Source organism: Cyprinus carpio, chromosome B16, assembly GCF_018340385.1.
Source record: "Cyprinus carpio isolate SPL01 chromosome B16, ASM1834038v1, whole genome shotgun sequence".
Classification (NCBI taxonomy): Eukaryota; Metazoa; Chordata; class Actinopteri; order Cypriniformes; family Cyprinidae; genus Cyprinus; species Cyprinus carpio.
This window is the reverse complement of record NC_056612.1, coordinates 24050373-24078193: the sequence shown is the minus strand read 5'-3', so window position 1 is coordinate 24078193 and position 27821 is coordinate 24050373. Positions and strand designations below refer to the sequence as shown.

General features: G+C 33.6%; 1 protein-coding gene across 20 annotated transcripts in view; it reads left to right on the top strand.

Moving 5' to 3' along the window:
* Positions 1-27821, top strand: part of LOC109088439 (regulating synaptic membrane exocytosis protein 2-like) — a 150735-nt gene that overhangs the window by 101118 nt on the left and 21796 nt on the right. For 16 of the 20 annotated variants that reach the window (XM_042741618.1, XM_042741615.1, XM_042741604.1 and 13 more), the window contains 4 exons: positions 5877-5909; positions 9304-9407; positions 11110-11276; positions 25612-25856. In XM_042741618.1, the coding sequence (XP_042597552.1) occupies positions 5877-5909; positions 9304-9407; positions 11110-11276; positions 25612-25856 (549 nt within the window). The remainder of the gene's footprint in view (positions 1-5876; positions 5910-9303; positions 9408-11109; positions 11277-25611; positions 25857-27821) is intronic. The other 4 variants (XM_042741622.1, XM_042741612.1, XM_042741609.1 and 1 more) reach the window with 2 other exon arrangements.

The window sequence follows — 27821 nt, the reverse complement described above, 5'->3', positions numbered from 1 at the left end:
TTGTGATAAAGGATTTTCAAAATGTATTTTTGTTTTCCCAGTGACCTCTGTGTTGTTTTAGAAGCATTCACAGTATTTGTCTTATCCCATCATTGGTTGATTTTACAGATGTGCTGTTCTATTTTGCTAATATCATTTTGAATTATTGCTCAAATTGTGTTTTTGCAAAAATAAAACTATAAAATATAATAAGCAATAAAATAAGTGTGGGTAGATAAAGTAAACAGTCTGAGATGTGTAAACTTGAAAACTCTTGAGGAGATGTGCGATTTTTTTTTTTCTCATTAAGAGACTGTAACATTTGTGTTTCTAGCCAAATTCCTGATAGACAGATAGACAGATAGATAGATAGATAGATAGATAGATAGATAGATAGATAGATAGATAGATAGATAGATATTTATATAGATATATAGATATATAGATATATATATATATATATATATATAGATAGATAGATAGATGGAAGGAAGGAAGACATTCACCCACTTTATGTCTGGCAACTTCACTTAAGAAGTCTGACCAAAGTAGCATTTATTTGATGAAATATGCAATCAAATTGTGTGAAATATTATAACAGTTTAATATCTGTTTTTATCTGTGTCTGTGTTTCTACTAATATATTTTAAAATGAAATGTATTCCTCCAATTGCAAAACAGGGGTTTCCGGAAACATTTCTTATCAATATCAATGTCGAAAACAGTGCAGTTTAGTCTTTTTGATACAGTGGAAACTGTAATACATTTTTCAGAATTAATTGGTGGCTAGAAAGTTAAAAGAACAGCTATTTGAAATAGAAATCTTATGTAACATTATAAAAGTATTTACTGTCACTTTTTATTAGTTTGTACATGTACATTTGTACATGTGTATGTACATTTCTTTAAATAATAATAATAATAATAAAAAAAATCTATGTATGAACTGACTCCAAATGGTACTGGATATTATAGAGATCTGGTACTCAAAACCCCAAACCGGCCCATGAGACCTGAGTTCTGTTTTGTAGTCAGTTCATACATAACTTCACGTTTGCATCACATTTAGGTTTATAAATGAAAAATTAGTTGTAGACACAAACACAAACAGACATGTTTCCAACCGATCGCACTTCCTCAGCTCCCATCTGCCACATCCGTCGTGTTTGTCACAAGATCTGGTCTGTTGGGAGTGTGTGTGTGTCTGCCACTTTCCCAGCATCCATCTCTGCTTTCTGTCCAACTGGTATTTACACTACATCAGCTGTTTGAAGTACTCTCATCTCTCATTTTTTCATATGACACTCAAAATGATTTATTAGAATCTGACTTGTATTTTGTGCATTTGTGGGAATTCTTGCAGTGTTTTTACTCCATTGCTCCTGTTGTTGTGTTAAAGCTTATGAAATAAGGCCAAACGACCCTGCGGTCAACGGCAGGAAAGGCAAGTCTCTCCAGGAGTGTGTTTGCAGTGTAGCTTAGCAGTATTTTACTTTTCATCTTCTTCTCTTAGACGATGTTTCCTCACCTTTAGGGCTTAGTTATATATCAAATAATCACAATGTGTTTACATTTTAAAGTCTGAATGTGAAATCAAACCAAATTTTCTTTCTTAGTGTGCAATTCTAGTGCATGCCAAAAACAAAAAAGTGAGTTTAGGGTTAGAGTTGCTAAGTTTGATTAATTTCTGTTATTCTGTTATATTGAATTACAAATGTTTAATAATTGTTCCTCGTGTTAATTTGTGGAGTTTTTACCTATCACTCAGTCCTTACATCTTTAAAATGTCTTTTCTTTACTCAAAAACTGAAGGATTGATCTGTCACAGATCTTGCATGAGTTCTGTATGGATGAATCGTTTCTAGGTTTTTCTCTGTCTGTTTCTAGGTCAGTCTCTCCCTCTTCACGACTCTCATATATTCTCTCTTGTGTGGGTTGTCATTGTTTTAATGTGTTTTGCTGTGAATAATGAGGGACATTGAGAGAGACTGTGTTGTATTAAATTGATCTGGCTTGTGTCTGGATAAATGTTGTGCACTATAGCTAGTGACTTCTACTCTAAATACAGCCAGATATTATTTAAAAGACTGTTCTGCTTAAAGACATTTTACGATGTTTCTTTACTCATGCTACAGAGAGAAATTAAGATGTTATAGAATTTCATATTTTGATATAAATGTAAATCAGTGGTTCTTCTGACGGCATTGATTAGTAGGATGCAGTTCCATGGTTTAACCAGCAGATGACGCACAATCATGTGTAGAAAGGAGCTGTTCGCTGCATTAGTGCTGAAATCACACCAGAATTATTCTGTCTACCTCTTCAACTTTTTGATTAATTTTACAAAGCCAACTTAATGCACTGTTTTTGCAAAAACTAAATACAATGAATAACATCTGCAGACTATATCTCAGGAACAAACATTGATGCATGAAAAAGTATTTGAATATCTAATCAGTCTTGATGTATCGCATTAGATACAAAATAAATAAGAAATGGCAGAAGCACACTTCTTAATGAAACTAAAGGAATACAAAATGTTCTTGGATAAATGTCCCATTTAGATTTTCAAGCCTGACTTACCTGTATGTGTTCAAATATATTTGTCCACTGTACCTGCACAAAAATGGGGGAATTACTGTACAATCCCTCAGTTTGTCTGGCACACGTCAAGCCGTATGCTAACGCTGCCTGTGTCTCTGTGTCAATGGCCTGCATGGTAAGAGGTGACATGGGAGGATCAGCAGAGCTCAGTGGTCAGTGCTGGTCACTCGTCTAATGGCCATCAGGAGGAGACGCACATCACTGCTCAGACAGGTTTGACCTCTGATCTCTCTGATCTTGACCCTGTCTGCTCTTTCCGCTCTTTCTCTGAATGATTTTGAGCTCTGGCTTTAAGATCTAAGTCTCTGGATGAGTAAGAGCAGTGCATACAGTCAGGTGGAGTAAATAAGGAAGGTGAAAGTCAACTGGCTGGTCAGTCATTGCACACAAAACTGACGAGATCTGACTGAGATCTGCTTTATTATCTACACACAAATTTTAACAAGGTTTTCCATACAGATGCTCATGGACTTGTTTGAATTATTAGATTTTTCCACACCAATCTGTAATTGTAACATTAAGTATTTTGATTAAATCATTGGTACATTAAAGAAAACCCACTGTGTTTGGTAGCTATTATATGATCATAGATCATTTCTGTCGCTGTTTATCTAAAACCCAGTTAGTTAAAATAAACAACATCTGTATTTCTAGATGAATGTATCACAACATTAGCATTACAGTTTGTTTTATTATAAGTGTGAATTAAGGTTAGTCAAGCTGTTTATATATAGTTTTTTGATCATCTATAACTATTGAAATTGCTCAAGTATATTGTTCATTCATAAACATGCAGTCATAAATCAGCTTTGAAAGAATTCTTCAGTTTCTCAAGCTCTAAAAATATTGGAAATGTGCATTTGATTAGTGTACATTGTATGTTCCTTTTTTCTCTGAATACATTTTTTATTGTGTCATTTTTGAAACGCTGTTAGCAATCAATTTACATTTAACTAGTCACAGATACGTAGACATGCTCTCTTTGCTTGAGTGTACATTCGCATAAAAAAAATTTAAATAAAGATGTTCATCTCCACTTTATGCACAAAGCTAATGGAAGTTATAGAGCTGCGTATGATGAATATAGCTTCAGACAAATGTATAACTGTATTGAACCTATTACTGAGCTAAACGCAAATGAGACGATGGTGATACAAGCATCAGTGACAAAGCAGAACAGCGTAAATCTTGCTCTGAGGATCTTGTTCTAAAATAGCTTTCTGATAAGATGGTTGTGTGTGTGTGTGTGTGTGTGTGTGTGTGTGTGTGTGTTTGGGGAGGTTAATAGGGTCCAGCTAATGAATGTCCCATCAGCGCAGCCGTTTGTGTAGAATGGCATCATCTTGAGGATGATTAATGCATAAGAAATGTGCTTGGGTACACAAGATCATGCACGCAGGGTCGTGGCGTGATTAATGCCGCAGCGAATCAAAGCACAGCTCAAGAGAACAATGAAGAACTGAGAAAAAAATGAGCCGTATCAGCAGGTTCTGTTCTCTGTGAAGAGACAGATAAAGAATTTGAATATGGAGAGGAGGAGGGTGTCCAATTAGAGCAAAACGGTGGCCTTAGACGGCAGCACCATTATATAAGATACTACACGGGCATTGAACAAATGATCTAAACGAGGATGCTGGGATATCTGTGTTCAGGGCTAGACTGAAGGATCATTAGGACACCTTTCTCCAGTGGGTGATTCAGAGATGATGTTCTGACTACATTCTTAAAAAAGGTTCCAAAAGCGGGTTTTCCCAGTGAAGAACCATTTTTGATTCCTCAAAGAACCTTTCAGTAAACAGTCCTTAAAAGAACCGTTATTTTCTTAGTGTGAAGAACATTTAAGAACTTTTTCCACTATAAGAACTTTTAATGCAATGGAAAGTTTCCATGGATGCTAAAGGTTCTTTGCCAGTAAAGTTTTTGTAGTCACTTAGTGATATTAACTATAGTGTTTTTTGTGATATTATTTAAGGTAGATGCGTTTAGACATGCTTTGGATAGCTTTAGCATGCGTACAATAAATTTGATGTGACAGCAATTTGTAGTGCAGTTTCAGTCAGAGTTCACTGTTTAAGGCGAAAGGAGCGACATGTGACCATTTCTGATGTGAAGTGACTGTATTAAAGTTTAATTTTATAAAACTTGTGGCCATTTAGAGAATTCTGCATCATTCATGCTGTGATGCATTATGCATTACTGCAAATGATATATGGTACACATGCCTGCAGAATGTCCACTTTTAGTGGCAAAGAAAACTAAACTACAGTGACAGATTTATATATATACATTTATGTGATCAAAAATGCAGTAAAAGCAGTAATATTGTGAAATAATATTACAATTTAAAATAACTGTTTTCTATTTCAATATATTTTCAAATGTAATTTATTCCTGTGATGCAAAATGAATTTCCAGTGTCACGTGATCCTTCAGAAATTGTTCTAATATGCTGATTTGCTGCTCAAGAAACATTTTTTATTATCAGTGTTGAAAGTAGTTATTCTGCTTTATATTTTTATGGGAAAATGGTCATAAAAGTCTGTACTGTCAGTTTTGATCAATTTAATGTGCCCTTGCTGAATAAAAGTATTAATTCCTTTTAAAAAAATCTTACTGACCCCAATACTAAACCACTCAGGACCATGAGTTACAACATTTTTTAAAGCACTGCCTTAAACAAATTAACTACCAGAAAATTACTGTGAGACTTTAAATTACCTGGAGTTTGATTTTGTGCAGGAAATGGTTGTTGTTATTTTACTTGGATATTATAGCGTATCTGTGAGTGTTGTGTTTAGCATCAATATGCTCCTAAAGACACATCTGATCGTGTCAGGACCTGGTTTTATCAAATGAAGGTTATTTCTCTTCAGGGTTTGTGGAGACTGTCCTCCTCCTCTCTCTTCTATCTTCTTTCTTTGCACAGGTCTTTTTATTCATTCCTGTCTGCATGTTCTATTAACATTCCTCTAGTGTTTCAGGGTTTGTTTTGAAGCAGGACTGGCTGCTCTTCGTGTTTTCCCTCTTTCCTTTCCCTCTTCTTTAATGATCTTTTCTCTTTGTATCATGGAACTTGAAACTTGTGTTTGTGGTTTTATCTGCTTGTCTTGTGTTGTGTTTCCCTGTTTTGTTTTGTTTTTGGTGGTGTTGTTGTTGTTGTTGTGTTCCCTCCTGTGTGTTTTTGCCCCTGATTTCTCTTCCCTTCTTTCTGCGCACCTCCTCTCACACCCCTCTCCTCTGTCTGTCTGTCTGTCCGTTTTTGTGATGTGACCCCCTCACTCCCCCCCTCCCAGAAGGCACGGACTCCCCCAGTCGGACAAACTCAGGTCTGTCCTTTCTTCTGCTTTGCTTTTCTCGTCTTCCTCCACGCCGTGTCCCAGCTCCTCTCTGTTTGTCACACTCCCGTTCAGAAAAATGAAACTTGATTTATCAGCTAGAGAATCTTAGACTAGCTAATGACTAGTTTGGACCAGTTAGAAACCATCAGAAACTATTGTGGATATTCCAGCAGGTCAAGCTGCAGTGTGTGCATAAACAATGAATATAGGGTTAAGTTAAGTTTGTTTCTGCCATTGGAATTTAAAAAAAAAGTAAAAGAATAAAGATAACTGCACATTTTTAGCTCACAATTCTGACTTGTGAGGTTTGTGTGATATATACTCGCAAGTGCACACAATTGTGCATTTATATTGCACAGTTCTGAGAAGTCAGAAGTCAGAATTGCAGGACATACAGTAAACTTGCAGTTGCAAGTTATAATGTCAGAATTGTGAGATACAAACTTGCAAATCTGACTTTTTCTTGAAATTATAAGTTTATGCCTCATAAATCTTAGGTTTTTTTGGAATTGTGACTTTATATCCAGCAATTCCTACTTCTTTTCTCAGAATTGTGAGTCATAAAGAAAAAAAAGCTCTCCATTCTTATATTTTCTTACAGTATCTCTCTTTAAGGCTCACAGTTCTGACTTTGTAACTTACAGTTGCTAGAACGCAATTCTGAGAAAAAAAGTCAGAAGTGCAAGATGTAACCTTGCAATTGCAATTCAAAAGAAAAATAAAATTTGAATTGATTTAAGTTAATGAGATTTGGGCAAAGTCATGATGGTTAAAAAAAAACAGGCTTAATTTCTAAAGAAAAGTACATTCATAGTAAAATATTCTTTTTCAAATTAATTATATATAAATTATAATATGCATTAAAAATAATATAAATTAAAATAGCTTATCAATTAGAATGTACTATTAAATATGTTGTGTATATAGAGCTGGACATTGTGAGATTCAACCTTTATCAGTTTGCACTGCGGTACACACAGTTAAATATATATTCAAATCTACAGTAGCATTATCATTTTGTACGTAGAAATGAATGAGTGTAAAAACTATAGAGGAGTAAATGCTGGGACTGAGCTTGAAAAGCGAACACCGTCTGTTTCTGCTGTTTGGTTGTCTTCACTGGCTTTATAAATCCATCACTCCTTCTCTCTGCCCTTTTTTATGTGTATTTTATTCAGTTAGTTTCTTTTTTGCAAATCGTAGGAGTTGCTGTTTGTTGTGAAGCTCGTGAGCCTTTTTATCAGCTTCCGTCATAATCACGTGCGATTATGATCATGTGTGTGTTCATATTTTGAAAAACATTTCAAAATGGTGGCGTTCTTCGAATGAAAAAAAAACTAACTTTTTTAGCAACCTTGATTCTGGAATTGTTTCTCCAGTCGTGTTCTCAATAGGGTTAAAAAATGAACATCAGATAAAAGGTACAAGACTGTATATTTAATGTATTTTATGAGGCACTGAAACATTGTTAATGACATAATTAAATCAAGCATCGTACCCAAAAACAATATATTTGCAAATTATTGCAAAATATCCCTTTATTCTCTACCATTCAAAAGTTTGGGATGAGTAAGACGTTCAATTCTTTTTAAAAAGAAGTATCTTATGCTGACTAAAGCTTCATTTGTTTGATCAAAAATATAATAAAAAAGTGAACAATTATTAAAATGTAAAGTAACTGTTTTCTGTTTAATGTATTCTAAAAAAAATATTTATTCCTGTGATGCAAAGCTGAATTTTCAGCATCATTACTACCGTATTTAGTGTAACATGATCCTTCAGAAATCATTCTGATTTGGCTTTTTTTTTTTTTTTTTATATGGCCCAGTCTTTTATTTGGTATTGTAAATAGACAAATGTCAGCTGTTTGAAAGTTTAACAAGACTTAAACTCTCAAATTTTTTTTGCCATTCGTAATATTTTATGGCTGTGGATGATGCTTAGCTTTTTTGCAGAGATTTTCATTTCCACAGTAACAGTGCCTTTTTTTGATTAGTGGATCTCTCCTCACAATGATGGGTAATTTTGCCATTTAATGCGATTTTATGTAAATGAAATTGAATCACACTATATTATTGTTTAAAATGAATTTCTCTATGGGGAAAAGGAATTGGATTTTGTACCTTCTGAACCCGATTGTTGCGTACAGTTCTTGGTTATGGCTTGAGCTAATGAAGCTGGCTTCTTCAGATATATCACATCATGGTTATTTTCAGAAGGTGTTCATGTCAATTTCAGTATCATTTGCATTCACTTTCATCCTTTTTTATTTGTGTGCTTGTTTTTTCCTACCATCTCTCTTTGAACAACTTAGTTTAGAGAATGAAGTGTGTTGTATGGTTTTGGCATTGCAGATATCCAAACTTTTGTACACAGATTGACTTAGGGCAAGATTTCCCAGGATGCAATGCATTCTGAAAGCACTTTCAGCTGTGAATGTGGCATTAAACTTAAAAAACACACTGCATGTATGAACTTCACTATAGCGCTGCAATTAAATACAATTAATCTAATGATTCTGAGCACACTAATAATTGGGTAATTTGCTGAAGAGCACAATTGCTATTGGCAAGAGAAAATTGCTATTGACATTTACTGCACCTGCACTGACGAAGACAGATGTAGTTTGCTTCACACGGCTCAACGCCATAAACTTATTCAGTTCTTTGCTTATGCAAACAGGCTGCTTAGTTATAGTTGTTGCCTTGCAGTCAAAAAGGTTTCAGAAGTTTATGTGAATTTTTTTCTATGAATAAACATCAAATTGTGCTATTAGTTTTAGTATCACAGAGACTCTGGCCTGTAAGGAACCTCCCTTGAAACTGTATAGTAACATAGATAGAAAACCACGAACACCCTTGTAACTGCTTAGAATACTCTTGCGGCCAAAATAACATGCTAAAAAACTTTTATGTTTTACGAACACTTCCTGTGTCTATTTGCCTCTTTAAGATGAATCGCTTGAGGTATTCCCCAAATTGTAAGTAGCTTTGGATAAAAGCGTCTGCTGAATGAATAAATGTAAATGTAAAAACACACCAAACACCCTAAAACTGCATAAAAACATGCTACAGTCACCCTAGCCACCACAGAACAATACTAAAAACATTTAGAGCACTTTAGAGTATGCCAGTGTGTGAAGAAATTTACACATAATTTTTTACATTTTTGATGGGTAGTTTGGTATTAAACAGACAGATGTCTCATATGCTCACATTTCAGAAACATTTGCTGCATTGTATGAAACTCCTCATAAGAAACGTTAGCTAGCGCTGTTAGTTCATTGGTGAACAGGTTAACAGATCAGATCCCATCTAGCCTCACCAACATCACAAGGCACATCCAAACACGCAAACTCATTGACATCTGCTGTGCTCCATAGGTGCTATGGATGTGGAGGAACGAACGCGGCAGATGAAGCTGAAGATGAACAAGTATAAACAGGGAACCGGCTCAGATTCAAGGCTGGAACAGGACTATCACAAGGCAAGTCTACCGCTCCAATACTTCACATGAAAAACAGTTCAAAACTTTTTAAATGAGTAAATATGGTTATATTATAGTTAGTACAGGTATATGCTTCTGCTCATCACTTATTTCACAAATTAGTTTGTTTTCATGTTTTCTTGTCATAATATTTTTATTTCAAATAAATTTATCAGTAGCATTCATGCTACATGAGATCATCACAGATACTCCGGGTTACTTTAATAAATTAATATTTAATAATAATTTATTATAACTTATTATTAAAATTTTCTCCTATTAAATTTTTATATATTAATAAAGATGGGGTCATTTTTGTTGTCATTTGTTTATTTTATTTTATTTTATTTTATTTTATTTTATTTTATTTTATTTTATTTTATTTTATTTTATTTTGTTTTATTGACCAAGCTCTTCTTTCACCCCCTTAGTTTAGTTTAGTTAGCTATTTATTAAGTTTTACTATTTCTTTAGTTAGCTATTTTTGTTTGTGGTTTGACTGAGGTAAAACTAGGTCCAGGTAGTCTGAAAAGCTGAGGACTTTCAGCCATTCACATTGCTTATTTGAACTTAAGTGATCATAGATTAAACATGATGTTTGTTTGGCGACCCACTTCCGGCATGAGATGCTGAGATTCAGCTCCATATATAGCTATATCACCTTCCCTTTGTACCCTTTTAAGCGTGTGGTATGAAAAGCATTGTACAGGCCCATGAGTTCTGTAGAACCTTATTAAAAACAGATAAAGACTTGGTTTGTTTGCTCTGTCTGATAGAGGCGCCATTTAGGACATGATGTTTATAATCATCATAGCGAGCAATGAGCACCTTATAAATAAATGTTACATAAGATGCTACAATACCTCTCCATGTCTGTCCAAGACAGAATTACCAGGAAAGCCTTAGTATAAACGCAGTGGCTTTTCGTTTTAATTATGCTTGTTGTCCTTTTTAGGGTACTTTTTGTAAAAAATATAAAATAAAAAAAAAATCATTTAAACATTTATTTGATGTTATTATCAAATTGTGCTGTTAGTATTTAATGCTTTTTCAATGCAACTTAATTTACCTTCAAGTTAAACATTTTATCAGTTCATGCATTCCCTGGGAAATAAAACCTATGCTGTATTTATTTATTTTATTTTTTTTGCTTAAGGAATGCTTTATTTTTTAAATTTATTATTATTATTATTATTATTATTATTATCATTATTATTATTATTAATTCATGTATTTATTTAAATGCATTTATTTTTTAATAATTATTATTATTTATGTATTACTTTATGTATTTATTTATATGAATTAGGTTTTATTTAATGTTTATTATTTTATTGATTCAAAATTAATATTTATTTATGTTTTTTATATTTATATTATTTGAATTTTATTTGTTAAGAATTTATTATTATTATTATTATTATTATTAATTTATATATTTATTTTTTTTTTTATTATTTATTATTGTTTTTATTAAGTTATTTCTTTGTCTGAAATTTCAGTGCCACTAGCATGGAAGTAATGCATAGAAAAATAATGATAGCTTCAATATACCAAAAAAATTCCTACCATTATTCTTTCCATTTGCCATTGGTCAGATAATTGTAAATGAAAGTTCTACTTGGCCTCTAGCACCTTTGTATTTTCTGTTTGTTGTCTGTAAGCATCTGACGGCATGTGTTGTGCTGTGTTTGTTCTGCAGCGTTCAGACAGGGATCCTCGGCGGGGAGAAAACCTCTCGGCCAAGTCTTCGGACAGTGATGTTAGCGACGTGTCCGCTGTGTCGAGAGCCAGCAGTGCGTCTCGATTCAGCAGCATGAGCTACATCTCTGTCCAATCAGAACGGCCGCGAGGCAGCCACAAGATCAGGTGAGACAGCCTCTTCTCAAGTCAGGATCGTTGTTAAACCTGTGTGTCACAGTTCAGTCCGGGAACAGTCCACAGCGAGAGCTCCAAAACGGTGTTCTTTGAGGCCACGTACATACTGCTACATTTTGGGAGTGACAGCTGCAGTTATTTGCAGGAGTGAATTCCTCATGTTTTGGCTTCTCCTGACTGTAAGCAAGAAACATGAATGTTAAAGTTTAGCTTGTTTGGGGTTCTGGACCAAACTACCAGTGTTATACTCAGTGTTAGAGCATTGCATTAGCAGCACAAAAGGTTGTGGGTTGTTTTATTAGGGGGGAAATGTTGTTTGGTAAAAATGTTAGAATTGTTGGACTGTAAGTTGCTTTGGATAAAAGCGTCTGCTAAATGCATAAATAAATTTTAAAAAATGCATAAATAAATATTTTCAGTTTTCATTTTAATTTTAGTTTTGTTTTATTTGATTTTCTCCTTTTATTCATTTTTTATATATATATTTCTATTTAGCTTTAATTTATTTTTATTTCAGTTCTAGTTTTAGTAATTTTAGCTCTTACTACTTTATTTAGGTAACATTTCTATTTAGTTAAGGTTTCCACTTTAGTTGAATATTTAAAATCATATTTTATTAGTTTTAGATTTCGTTTTAGTTATATAATAACAACACTGCTGGAAACATCATAATCATTTGGCAGTTGGAGGTAAACCGAGGCACCAAGTTTATGTATGTTTAGTCTCAGCCTCAGACGGCATGCCCTCAGACACATAACTAGCAAACCCTATCAAAAACTCTGCAGTTCTGATCTTATTGAATTTCTTACCAGTCAACCTGGAAACAGTCACTTTTGCCTGGATGATGCACCACTTAAATTTGAAAATGCCTTATCCTGATTTCAAGAGTTAGTTCTGCCATTAATTACTCATTTCATCTTCGCAACACAAATTAAGACATTTTTGATGAAATCTGAAAGCTTTCTAACCCTGTATAGACAGCAATGCAACAACCACGTTCAAGTCACAGAAAGGTAGTAAATTGTTGAATAAATTCATTATTTTTGCTTTCGTTGTGCACAAAAAGTATTCTCATAGCTTCATAAAATTACAGTTGAACCCCTGATGTCATATGGAATATTTTAACCATGTCCATTCTACCTTTCTGAGCCTTGAACGTGTCAGTTGCGTTACTATATATGGAAGGCCAGAAAGCTCTTGGATTTCATCAAAAATATTTTAATTTGTGTTCCAAAGATGAACGAAGGTCTTACAAATTTGGAATGACATGAGGGTGAGTAATTAATGACAGAATTTTAATTTTTGGGTGAAATATCCCTTTAATTCCTGAACTGAGAATGCATACAGGATGCAGAATTTTAATGTAAGGAAGTTAAGTAATTCATATTGTATGTAATATTGTATGTAAGTTTGTTAACAGAGTTTGAAGGTTCATAAAATCATGTTTGTGAAATAATCAGAACTTATTACTAGATAACAAATACTTATAAATCATAACACAAAAGAGTCTATGGCTGGACACTGTATCAGTCAAACAGCCTCTTTCAGTTTAAGTGGGCACTTCTTGTCCAGAATATTAGTCAGGATACACAATTATTGAATACCATATACAAATATTGTTGGCTCTGTAATAAATTGCTTGGTTTGTATTTATTTTTTTTTTTTTTCATTTGTGAGTCACTTTGGATATCCAGTAAGCGTCTGCTAAACTGGTATCAAAAATTGCATTTGGGTCAAGACATATCTCATATCTGAATCATCCAGGCATACATTTGGTTATAAAATGAGGTTATCACTCCTATAAATACCTGCAGTGTGCAGAACAGGATTAAGCACTCAGAAAAGGAGTGCGGATCATGTTTAGCAGCAAGTGTGTACATGGCCTGAGAGAAACAGCAGCTCTGTAGGCTTCATCATTATTTGGGCATTCAAGATTGGGTTCGGTTTAGGTGAGTTTGGCACCAAATCAATGTAGGCTGTCTGAAATTTTATATACGTTTTAAATGTAATATGTGCTTCCTTTCAAATGTTTGGGGACAGTACATGTTTTATTTAAACTAATTAATACTTTTATTAAGCAAGCATGCATTAAATTAATCAAAATTGACAGGAAAGAAATTTACAGTGTTACAGAAGATTTTTCAGATATGTTCAGTTAATTAAAGAATCCTTAAATGTATCACATATCCACAAATAATATTAAAAACATTGTACTGACATCAAACGTTTTTTTGGTGGTATTATTTTTTAGTATTTTTTTTTTGTTGTTAAATTTTTTTATTTTTCTCTATGTGTATATAAACAAAAAAAAACACTTTTTTTGTGATACTAGCAAATAATCACCAGCAAACTAGAGGTGAATATTTCAGTTCTGCAAGCGTTGAAATGGATTTTTGTTCTGTTTTATGTGCATACTGTCTGGCTCCTGTTGTTTTTACTGTTTGCATTGCATTATTTTGTTGTGTTGTCATTCATTCATTCTTTCTTGATGGTTTACATTCAGGTAGTGTTGACACCTGTTTTCACTGTGCTTCATTTTTGTTCTGCATGCTGCTTGCACCTCTGCTTCTGCTTCTGCCGGCCACGCCCACAGCAATGCAGTGCGGGGGCGGAGCCTCTCCAGGGAGGGGGAGGAGTCAGTTGGGGAGGCTGTACAGGCGGAAGCAGGATTAGAGGAGGACAGAGGGAGAAAGAGAGGAGGGGGGAGGGCGGGAAAACTGAAGAGACAGACAGATAGTGTAGACAGAGAGGAGGCGGAGCTGGAGGAGGAGTCTGGAGAGGGCGTGGCCCAGAGGACGGTCTCAGAGACGGACCTCAGGTAAACTATAGACATGGCAACCAGCTGTATCTTATACCGTAACTACAAGACATTCAATTAAATACGAACATACTACTAGTATTCTTTTAACATATTTGTCAAAATACTGTTGCTTTTATTTATTTGTTTGTTTGTTTGTTTTTTCTTTTATTTATCTCAGAAGTGAAGTTAAATACTGGTAAATAAAACAAAATATTTACAAACATTACATCCAGTGTTATTTTAGTGTCATTGTAGTTCTATTATAGTTTTTGTTTTTTAATAAATTTTCATTTAAAATGTTTAGTAACTTTTAGTAACTGTTTTTTTTTTTTCATTTTTATTAGTTTATTATTATTATTATTATTATGCCAGTATTTTTTTTTTGTTGTTGTTGTTGTTGTTATTTTAGTTTATCAATTTAAACAAAAAAAAAAAAGAGAAATGTTGCATTGGCTAATTGTAGTTTTTTGTTTTTTTTTACATTTACTTTATCTCAAAGAAAGAAATTTTTTTCTTAAGGTTTTAGTTTTAGTTCTCATCAATCCACAACAAATCCTTTGAATATAACAGTATTCAGAACAGACAGAACATGAAGTATAAAATAAACATAATTTGTAATGCATTCATTATAAACAACATTTATTATAAATTAATGAATTTATTTAAACCAAAACTGAAACTGAAATGTATTTCCAATGGATAAAATTAAAAAATATAATTTGTTGCCTGTTTAGTCATTAAAAAAACAACAACAACAACATTATTATTATTATAAAGAAGAGAGATTTATCTATATTTGGATTAAAAAATTACTTTAGGGCATATTTAGGATAAGAACCAGACTAAAATAAAATAATAAAATAGTTCAGTGCTATCATGCAGAGTTGGGAATAGGGAATTGGACAGTTGTAGAGTTGGGAATTGGGTAATTATTTCAAGGATAGCTTCTTTATTGGAGGATGACCTAAATAATGATGTATTCCAGATATAACCAGAACTAAAGCTGCCAACCCCAGTCCAGTGAAATGAGTGTATAGATACAGTAGGTGGCAAGCCATGGTGATCTGCTCATGATGAATGAATCAGTCCTGTGCTAGTGCTGCTTATGTGTGTTTAATGTCTGTATGGCATTTTTATGTGCTGCTGTCTGATTGTGTTGCGACTAAAATTCAACACTTGTGACGGCTTTATTTGAGGTTTATTAAGAACATGAAATGTTTTATTTCAATGTCTCCAGACCTTCTTATAGCCCTTTTAACCCCTATAAAGGCCTCCATTCAGAGACAGCTTCACACTCAGTTGACACTATTATGAATGACAATGACCTTATTTTCATGACAATTAAGCAGTTCTTGATTCTATAAGTTATTCAGTTACATTTTGTATTTGATATGATTCTATTTTATAGCCATTCTCATTAAAATGAAAAACAGTATTTGACATAAATGATATACCATGATTTCTAGTGTTATTATATTACAGTAAAAATGCTATAATGGATATGCTATAAAATGCTTTTAATTTGCTTTTTGCAGTGCTGTTTTAGTATTGAGAATTTGTAGTTTTTATTTTTGTATTTTTTTTTTTTGTTTTGTTTTTTTTTGTATTGGTTTTTTTTTTTTGTTGTTTTTTTTTGTTTTGTTATATATATATATATATATATATATATATATATATATATATATATATATATATATAAGTTATTTTAAAGTTTAGTAGTAGTATATTATAAAGTTTACTCATTTTTTCTATTTATTTTATGTTTAGTTGTAGTAATTTTGCTGTTTTTGTCATTTTTACTAGTTTTTGTTTGTTATATATATATATATACAATTATATATACAATATTTATTTTTTTAATTTTTAGTTGTTTTAGTACATCAAGGTAAATTAAATAAAAAAATTCAACTAAATTAAAATGAGAAGTGCTGCCTTTGCTAAAATACAAAAGTTTATCTCAGTTCATGTTTATTTGATTTCAATTAAGTTTTCATTAATGGTTCTGTAATGTAAATTATTTTTAACTTAAATATAAACATATTAAAGGGAATACAATAAATATTTAAATATTCAAATAATATATTTATATATTGGAAGGTTTTTTTTTTTTTTTTTTTTTCATTTACAGTAATCGATAAAATAGGCTTAATTTTGATGAAATAATACCAATAATGCCACAGCTTCATTTACTTCATACAAAATATAATATTTGCTTTTTTTGATTGAAGGTCTTGTAAGATTTGCTCATGTATGTACCAGGGCTCCATTCATGTTTAACTGCTCTCTCAGGCCGTATTTGTGGTATTTCTGAGCTCATGTTCATCATCTTTCAGTGTTGACACTGCTCTTGTCATCTGGGGCTCTGAGCGATGCATTAGTCTCTGATCTGGTTTGTAATGAGGGAGATAGGAACACGATTTTCTTTAATAAGTGACTGGAAGCGTACACAGACCTTTGAAGCGTATCGTTGTTCATATTGCATTTAATGAACACAGACTGGATGCAGATTGTGTATGACGAACAGTGATTTAGCTGAAGAGGCAAAAAGTGTTTGCCTTTAATGTCATGCATTCTTCAGGTGATCTTTCTATCTATCCGTGTTTACTGAGGCATGATGGATAAGCCAATACGTGCTTTGAGAAAACAGGAAGTGATGTCAACTGCGATTACATTGACGATGTTGGAAGAGCCACAGGCACTGTCTGCCTCATTAGGTGACTTGTGTAATATATAAGAGGCATGTGTTCTGGTGGCTGTGGTTTTCTGTGGGTTAGTTATGCAATTTCATGACTAATATACAGTACACATATGAAACTAGAATGTGGAAATAAAGAAGGAAAACAAAGCCATAAAGAGGTTACTTAGCATTGCCTTACAAGGCATCAGTGAGGTTTGTGAGTGATCGCTGAAGCTTGAGTTCACAGCACACAGATGGTCATGAGATGTTTCAACTCTTATTCATTTCCATCGGTTTTTGTGGTATTATTAGCCTTTAGTCAGACAATTTCAAATCACAGATTTCAGTGTCAAAAGCAGAAGCACTTTATTGCAAAATTCATTTTCAAAATGTAACTTAGTCTTGTTTTAAAGTAAAAATGTATAGTATAAGCATCCTTTAAAAGGGATAAATGCACTAGATAAGCAAAACTGTCTGGCATAGACTTGCTTACAGAGAATATATGAAGAATTCATTTGCAAAAACAGATAACTCTTTTAACCATAAACTTTTTAACCATTTTCAAAAGTCATGTTTTTTCATTGTGCATTCCAATTAATCTCAATCAAATTATGATTAGGTAAAAATAATAAAAAAAAATATTAGCTAACTAACACAGTAAAAAAACATGATTTTTGAACATTTTTTAAAAAATGGAGTTATCTGTTACTCTTCATACTGTATGTTAATTTAATTTAAAAAAAAATTAAATGTTGTAAAATTTAAATATTTAAAATCTTAAAAATTTCATAACCCATTAACACAAGAAAAACAATATTGGAAAATTAAGTTTAATCCTCCTTAACTTAATACCTTACTACATTAATAAAATAATTAATTATTAAAAGTGAAATAAAAAAATCTAACATTTTATGAAGAGTGTTGATTTTGATTTTAATGTGTTAAATGTTGAAATTAACATGGACAATAAAAAACACTTACAATGCATTTATTAATCTTAGTTCATGTTAGCTAATATAGTTCAAAAATGTTACCACTGTGGCAGAATTGAATACAGACATTAGCTTTGAATAATCTATCTTGAATATTCAAAACCAATGTCTGCATTCAATTCTGCCAATTTTTGATTTCTTTCCATATATTTTAACATAAGCCTACAGTCTGCAGTAATTAGATATTTTAAAAGCCAGTTTTTCAGTTGCTTCGTAATTTTTCAACTCAACTCAAAGTTGATGAGGTGTGTTGGCTGCAGTTGCTTTGATGGTAGAAAAATTATAGGATTTATATCTGGTCAGAAGGCATACTTATGTGTTATTTTAAATATGTTTTTTGTACACTTAATTGCTGCATTAAACTGACTAACTCTAACTCTTCTTTAATGAATGTACTGTATGTTAATGATAATGTTAACATCCCACTGCTATTTCACATTCAACACCATCATTAATGTGAAACTGAAGCTGCTATGATAATGTGATCAGATGATGCTGACTTTCTGCTCTGTATCTAATCATTAGCATCTCATTTTCAGAAATGTCAAGTAGAAAGCGTCTGAATAAGCTTTGAAAGGATGCTGTAGACACTTTCCGTCTGAGAAAGCCAAGCATGAGAAAAGATAAATGCTGTAGTCTCTACCACACTTTCAGAATTTGCCATTTTTGATGGGGACTGGAAGTTGATGATGGGACTAAATTTCATTAGCATCGCCTACAGCGGTTTAGCGCTGCGTCACATTTCATTTAAAGGTCAGTTCTCTGTGGAGTAGAGCAGAGAACATTATAGCGCTGTTCTGAAAACCTAGTGAGCTTCTAATGGAGCATCTTAACTGAAATATTATGTAGATATTTTACATATTCACACATAGTTGTGGTCAAAAGTTAACATACACCTTGCAGAATCTGCTAAATGTTAATTATTCCACCAAAATAAGATGGATCCTACAAACTGAATGTGATATTTTACATAAAAGATGTTTTCCCTGAAGGAAAGGAAACACGATGAAAACATGATGCATTGAGCATTTTGAAGATTAGGGTAAAATGTATTTTCTTTGTCTTCTGAGAAACATCTAAGTATCTTCTGTAGCTTCTAAAGGGCAATACTAAATGAATATATATATATATATATATATATATATATATATATATATATATATATAAATCTTCATCTTGTTCAAAAGTTTTCACCCCCGCCCACCAACGTTTTATGCTATTAAAGCATTATGTTTCCTTCTGGCATTGGGTTAAAATAGTTCATTTTTAATCATTTGGAACATTTTTATTAGTACCTTTTATTAGGCTGAGCTTGTAATAATGCATTCTGGCATGTTTTTTTTTTTTTTTTTTTTCATGATGTGTGTAGAGAATAGAATGTAGCCAAAAGTATGTACCGTATGTTGCTTTTGAAATAGGCTTTTTGTCAAGAGCACACACATAAGGCCTTAATATACTACCTATGTATGGAGCTCACATTTTAGAAAATAAACTTAGAACCTTATATTTGTGTTATTTACTTTTTTATTTTGAACTTAATAATTGTGACCCAGGTTTGCTGACAGATCAGATCTTTATACATTCTCTATGTAGGCTATCTTTTAGGAGAGGATATGTGATAGTTAACACAATTTTTACTTTATATTTTGTATATTTTGTGTATGATAAACCAAGATTTTTTTCCCACTGTTCGTAAGATGAAGACGACCTGTCAGAATCTTCCAACCATCACGTTTCCACCATGTTAGTTTCCAAAAATAACTATAGTGTGTTGATAAGATACTGTATTAGTGCACAGCTCAAGGGCGGACTTTATGTTATTAAGGCCATCTGAGCTCTTGAGTATTCATTTTGAAAAGAGTATGTATTAATAGTGGTGATGGTTGAATTTCATACCATAACTGAATTTGGAGTTCTTAATAGGCCACATTCATTTAGACACAATTAATTGAACCGCCAAGGACCCAGGGCATCGTTTCCATAGAAACCGATTTTCTGCATCACCTCCTCTATATAAATTCAAGGACAGTGATGGTGACCGCATTCTTCTGTCTTTTTGTCATCGTATCTGTTGCGTTATTATTATGCATTCACACAGGTCGCACGCTTCAGACATTGTGCGAGTACCATCTCAAATTAAAATATGAACTGAAGTATGTTGCGAATTTGAAGACATGGTTGCATTTTCTTAAAGTGACACAGTGCATAGCTATCATAGCAAAGCGATGCAATACCATGAACCTGAAAAAATAAATCCTGAAAGTATGCGCATCCCTTCAAGGAGAGAGGATGTTTTATGTTTACTCTGGTTTTAGCACTTTAGAGGTCCAAATCTGAGGCGTAGAATGGCTCTAAATCAAGAAAATGGACCCGAGCCACTGTGTGCACATGAAAAAAAATAGCGCACAGGTTTTGTTTGATGTAAAGGAACATCGTGGCCTAGATGAAAATGCACTTAGCAAAATCTGCATGAAAAAGGAACAGTCTGTTCAGCTGTGGATGAGCAAAAACATCCCCGGAGAGACACTGCGGCGCTCCAAGTACATTTGCCTGAGGGATGGTCTTATCTGCCAAGACCTCCTGATAGACCATCAGGAGAAGCTTTGGATGGAGACTTTGGCCTTTGGTAGAGAGATGTCCAGTTTGGCTGAAGCTGTGATGTCCTTTTGTGACCATCATATGATCCTGGTGTAATTCATTGGCATGTGGTCTCGCTGACAGTGATGCTCAGGTGACCTAAATAAGTTGAGCTGGTATTGTCATCAGGCTGTAGTTGACAAACTATGGCTCTGTTCCAAATCCTAGTGAGCTGCCTTGCTCCTATACTGTTTACACAGGCACTTTTGAAATTTTACATTTTTTAAATTTGTTTTATTTTAAATCAAACCCTATCATTCTTTATTTTATTTTATTTTATTTTATTTTATTTTATTTTATTTTATTTTATCAAGCAGGTAAGGCCAACATTTCAATATAGTTACTGTATGCTAAAGAATTCAGAGATTCAAATCAAAGCACTTATATCTTATATCACATCCATTCAAATACAGTATACACTGTTGCATCTGGAAGTGTGCATGACCATTCTTCATAACATCACCTCAGGTACTGCTCTGGACTGACTGGCTGTTCAGAAGTCCTCCTTTATTAATCGCAGAGAGAGTTTTCTAGAGCAGACCAGATTCAAACACACCAAAGTGCCTGAAGCCATCAAGACATTAGTAATCTTCCAGTAAACAACCTGCACAGTTTGTTAGATTGCTCAATGATCCGTTACAGATAGTGTGAGACTTCTCTTTACACTGCCACAGACCACGTGACCCATTTGTTCCTCTGGTCACTGTGGTTTTTAGTTTAGAAGTGTTTAAAAAAAAGAGAGATGATATTCCAGTTAAATCTATGATTTACAGTTGTGACGAAATGCAAAATGGAGAAATGCTTATTTTTCTTTTTTCCATGTTTGTAGTGAACTGTGTACTGTTTTACACACACACACACACACACACACACACACACACACACAGAGAGATCACTGCAGGCTGACTCTCAACTGCAGTGGCAGCACTATTGCATGCTCTTAACACACACCTCAAAAAGATATTCATCTGAAGATTAAAGTCTTCAAAACCAATTTTGTGTGCAGTATTTCAGAGAAAATAAATCTCTGCGTCTTATTCACTCGTCACCTGCAGTCCAGTTTAACTGGCTGCTGTCTGTTCCTGTATAGCGCTGCACTTTGTGTCTTTAGTCATTTTTTTCAAAATATAAAACAATTAATGCTAACCATTATAATAAGCATTTTATATTTTAGCATGTTCTGAGTTGTGCAAGACCAGGGTTATTATTAACCTTATAAAGGTTTTCAACGTTAACTAAAGCTAAAACTAAAATCTGAAACTTAATAAAAACTGTATGGACATATTTAATTTAAAAAAAAAAACTTAAAAAAGAAAAACTTGTCCCTTTTAGACTTGCAATCTATTCATTTGCTGCTTGTTTTCTTAAAAATAAGTAACACTAGCTTTCTAATCTTTTTTGCATTCTATCTGTTTTCTTTTCATTTATTGTACAATTAACAAAAGCAAAAAGACCTCGAACACTAGCTTGCTCTATTCTTTTTCTATTCTGTCTGTTTTCTTTTCATTTATTATATTATTTAAAAAAAACCTTGTTACGTGTACTGTGTTAAGCTAACTGAGACTTGTTATAGCACTTGTATATCATTGCTCTTTTGTTGATTTTGATTGCTTCCAGTGTCCTCATTTGTAAGTTGATTTGGATAAAAGCATCTGCTAAATGACTAAATGTTAATGTAATTAAAAAAATAAATAAAATAAAAATGACAAAAAAGGCATGATTGAAATAAACATTAACATAAATAAAATATAAAAATCTTAATTCCCTGAAACTGTTCTAAAACTACATAAATGACAAAAAAAAGAAAATTACAATGAATAAAATAAAATCAAATTAAAAATATGAATTAATACTATAATAGTGTGTTAATGATATTAAAATAACACTGTTGAAGACCCCAAAATGATATTATTTTTGGTAATAATAATTATAATAATAATAATTTTATATGTTTGCATTATATTTTTATATATTATATAAAAAAATGTATATATTTGTGTGTGTGTGTGTGTGTGTGTGTGTGTGTGTGTGTGTGTGTGTGTGTGTGTGTGTGTATATATATATATATATATATTTGCTTCTAGAAACTCTCTACACAATTAATAAAAATGAACCTCTGAAACAGGTCTGGAGCAATGCCTAGGCAATTATTTTGAAGTATTATCATTCAAGAAGACTTTACTGTTAGGAGACACATTCTCTTTCTCAGACTTTGGTGCTTTTGACCCGTGGTCTGGTTTTCAAACTACGAATTAGACCTTGTCTCTCAATATAAACCATGAAGTATAATCACATAATGTTCTTATTGTCTTTGTGAATTTGTTTGCAAACTTTTGCACGGATAATTTCCTGTCAATCATATGGTGAGACATAATCCAGAGAGACAGATGTGTCTTGTCATCACAGCAGCATGAAGGATTTTGTAAATTGGTGTCCAGCGTTAATCTCCACCTGGGTTTTGTGTCGGTCACAGCTCTCTATGAGCCGTTCTCATTACAGTGATGATAGGAAGGTAATGGCCATCTGAAGCCCTGCGGCGGCGCGACACTTCTCTCTGTGAGAATGTGAGAGCCTGCCAACCTCTCATGTGCGGCGCTGCTGGAGGGAGCTGTCTGAATGATAAATATAGTGTCTGGCAGTATCCCGTCCAATCAATCAGTCAATGCAACAGTATCTCTTTAGAGCCGTGATTAACTCTCAGACTGTTGTGTTGGGTTGTGATTTTCCCCAGAGAATCGTATCGGCCAGAAACATACACATTTGTTTCCACTCTATACTTATTGCCCCATAGTGACAACAGCTGACCTCAAACTGAAAACTGACTTCACAAAATTTCATTTTTGGGCTATAGTTTGCTATTGCGACCTTGTAGCAGTTTTGTCAATGTAGCTCGTACATGCATTTTGTAATGAATCAAGTCCTGAATATTTTAAATGCTACAAATCATAATTTTAGAGTATTTTTGGGGGGCTGTTCTGTGTCAGTGTTGTTAAGTGTAACTAATGTTGTTACGTGTAACTAAAACTGTTATTTTTTTATTATTATTGAAATAAAGCTGAAATTATAAATATATGAAGAGGAACTTGAAAATTAGAAATGTTGGCAACTAATTAAAATAAAATGCATTAAGGTACTAAAATTAAGGCAAACTGAATGAAATAAAAATGTAATTAAATTAAAATAAAATAAATTAAATATAAAATATAAAAACTGAAAATATAAAACTAACCGCTAATAATTAAAAATATTAATAAATGCTATAATAGTATGTAACATAAAACAATCAAATTCTTTTTACATGTATTGAAAAATTTATAAAAAAACGTAAACAAAAGAGAAATGTTGAATCGGTAACTAACTGAAATAAAATGTTTAAGTATTAAAATTAAAACAAACTGAAATAAAAATAAAGCTAAATAGAAATGTTTTATAGAAAAGCACATAAAATTACTACAACTAAAAATGTAAAACTGACAGAAAGTAATACAAAAGTAATGTACTGTAATGCGTTACTTTCCATAAAAAGTAACTAAGTAACACAATTAGTTACTATTTTATGGAGTAACGCACTATTGTAATGAATCACTTTTAAAAGTAACTTTCCCCAGCACATGCTAGATTTTTAAAATATCAAAGAGAAGAATGAGACTTAACAGAAGTCTCCATTTAATCTCATTGCTTTCTTCGAGAAAGAATTGAGATATGAAGTAGATTTCCTATGTGTTTTATTTATTTATTTATTTAGATTTCATGTGTGTGATTTCTCAATGTATTGATGGGTTAAATGGGAGCTCAGCTCACTGTTGTAGATAGTGTAGTGACGATCTATACAAATACTACTCTTTCTCATGCAATATAGTGGTCCCAAATATTACAGGATCCAGGATGACTAGATTACAGCTTGATGTGGCTTGGCTGTATTTGAGCAGAATGGGTTGTTGGACAGGGCTGTATTTTGAAAAGGCTAATTGCAGTAATTGAAGAACATGTTGTCAGAGCTCATCGATTTGTCGCATGTTTCTGTAGCTGTAATTGCATTGATGATGAAGAAGAAGAGCAGACCTACGGCTGCACGTGTATCATTTAAACACATTTATAACCATTAAGATTTCATTAGGATTTGTCCTTTGTCCAGGAAGTCATTTGTCATTTCGCTTCACGGCTCGCTCACAGATGCGCGAGATGCTAATTTAATCTATTTACATGTGTCCTATGTATTTTTAATACTGATTATTCCATAAATGTTGCTTTGTTAGCAACATGCTAACGTCAGACTCTTGTGCAGCAAGATTGCTTCCTATGCAGCATACTTGTGACGAACTTTGTATATTCAGTTATTTAATTGAAATATTCAATGTAGTAATCTTTAAACCATTTTCTATTTTCGTGTTTATAATTTTTTTTATAGTCAGTCATATGTGGTAGTTTTGAAAGCCTGATTGTCAGAGTAAGTAGTGTACTGTTTACTGCATACTGTGCATACTATTATGAAATTCTTGAAACAAAATACACTTGCTTTAGAAGTAACACTGCAGATACTGATAAAGAAGTCTTATGCATTGTTGTTTCTCAATATTTATTTTAATATAATATAAAATAATATAAAAATACTCATGACAATATCATTTTTGGTTTATACAGTATGTGTGTAGTATTCTGCGAAAGTAGTATGAATAATAGTATGTGGACCATGTCAGATGTGATTTCTTTAGCTCTGAACTAGTTGTTTTTGGAAGTTTGTTGTTGTTGTTGTTTTCTTGGTGTTCTCTTTGGCTTTTAAGGTCCAAGGCCTTGCAAGCCTCTTTTCACTTTGTTTGATTTCAAAGGACAGTAAGTTTGCGTCATGAGTGTAAGCACTATTGAGAGAACTAGCGACAGTTGTTTAACTTTGTAGATAGATGCCCTGTTGTTAGTTGAATATAGCCTGTTCTATATTTAACTCAGTTCACTTGTAGTTAGACTGCTAAAACGGAACATGTAGAACATCAGGCCAATCCCAGAACTTTACTGTGAAGCACCTAAAGCTGATTGGAGGCCTAAACCCTTTAACCTTTGACCTTATTCTGACCTGAATCTCCGCTCCCCTTCACCCTCCACTTTCCTAACTCTCTCCTTTCTCTCTTCCATCATCCATCCATCCATCCATCCATCCTCTACTCTTCCCCTCCGCCACTCCTCCTCCTCTCTTCATGTCTCTCATCCACGGGCCACCACTGACAGTGAATTTACGTCCAAAATGAAAAACAGGCAAGTGGGAACGGCGGCCGGGGGCAACATGACCAAGAGCACCAGCATCGGCGGAGACATGTGCAGTCTGGAGAAGACCGACGGCAGCCAGTCGGACACGGCCGTGAGCCTGGTGGGAACCGTTGACAAGAAACGGCGCTCCAGCATCGGCGCCAAGATGGCGGCCGTCGTAGGGTTGAGCCGAAAGAGCCGCAGCGCCTCGCAGCTCAGCCAGACAGGTAGGAGTCCAATAATGTCTGTCTGTTTCATGTTTGTCTCGAACTCAATGTCTTTTATGTTCTTTTATGTTCTTCTCAACCCTTTAATGAATGTACTTTTCTTGCATCAGCTCTAACAACTTAACAACTTTTATTTAAACAGCCTGTTTCTCAAAAGTGTAAATCAGGTCGTAGCAGGACTGAGGACCGCCGAGTATTTGAGACCCTCTGTTTCACACCAGTCTTTCTTTCTGTTGCCTTTGCTCTGAAGTGACAGAAGTTCACCAACTGTTTGCAGCTTTTTATTTCAGTCGAGTGTGCAATTAATGCATATCCAACTGCTTAAAGTCTGAGTCGTTGTTTTATTTGGGCTAAAGTGACATGGTATTACCATATTCTTTGGACATGTACTTTGATAATGTCATGGGATATGTCAAAATACCATGATATTACTATAATACATGCCCAAAGACATGGTATTTGTACATTTTATTACAGTTATACCAGGTCTTTTTGTTGATGATGTACATAAATTTTGAATATTTTTTTTTGCTGTGGTAGAGGGTGGTTTCATTATGATTGCTTTATTTGAAAAGGCTGGTTGTTGGTGCATGGTTTTTGTTTGGTAGCAGATTTAAGGTGTTCATGTTGCTCATACATTTTTCATTGCTGGTTGAAGCTGGTACTTTTTAGGTTCAAACCCTGGACGGAGCCATCAGTGAAGCATCACTGTTGTGTCCTTGATGATTTCTTTATTCTCAGGTGCTGCAGTCTGAAGCGTATCACTCAGCAAACACATCCTCAGCCCTTCTAGCACAGCATGCATATACCCTTAAGTGAGTGAAAGTGACGTGACATACAGCCAAGTATGGTGACCCATACTCAGAATTCGTGCTCTGCATTTAACCCATCCAAAGTGCACACACACACACACCATGAACACACACCTGGAGCAGTGGGCAGCCATTTATGCTGCGGTGCTCGGGGAGCAGTTGGGGGTTCGGTGTCTTGCTCAAGGGCACCTCAGTCGTGGTATTGCCAGCCTGAGACTCGAACCCACAACCTTAGGGTTAGGAGTCAAACTCTCTAACCACTAGGCCACGACTTACAAAAGTAACTGAATACAATGATACATTGATACATATACCATGGTACTGAATTGCATTTATGTGGCACTCTAGTGTATTTCCAAGAATACCATAGTACTATTGTGTTGCCGTCCAAACAATGCTTGAACCATGGCATGTTTTTATACTTTTTTGTTATATTTATTCTATTTTCCCTATATACACTGTTCACACAAAAACTACCATGGTATTACCTTGTTTTTTTGGACATGTGCTGTGGAAATACTATGGTATACTTTGAAATACCTTACATCTACAATGTAAATTCCATGTTGTGTGAATATGATCATGCAGTCTCATAATGTATATGAAAATACCATAGTATTACTATAGTACATTTACAGAAAAGCATGGTTTTTGAAAAATTTACCATGTTAATACTGTACAATTTTTCATGGACATTCGCTTTGTAAATACTGTGGTATTCTGTGAAGTACCTTGGACTACCATGCAAATATCATATATTATAAAGCAAATTAATACTTTTATTCATCAGTGATGCATTAAATTGGTTTAAAGTGACAAGTTACCATGGTATTACCACAATACTTTTTTTAGAGAATAAATTCTTAATTCTCATTAAAAAAAAACAAAAACCTGCTATTTTGGTAGTACACAGCCATTTCATTTATTTTATAGATTACTGATTTCTCTTTACAGGATCTCTGCAAAGACTTTTTCTCCCATATTCTGTCTGTCTAGAGTTTCCATGGTTTGCTGTAAATGAGGAGTGTGGGCACGCTTATCTTATCTTTATCTAAATCAATGAGCGGCTGATAAAAAAAATGTGGCTCTGTTTATCCAGAGGTCAGTGAATTTCTTTGCTGTCTGTAGCCCACGCTTAGCCTCTAATCAGCTC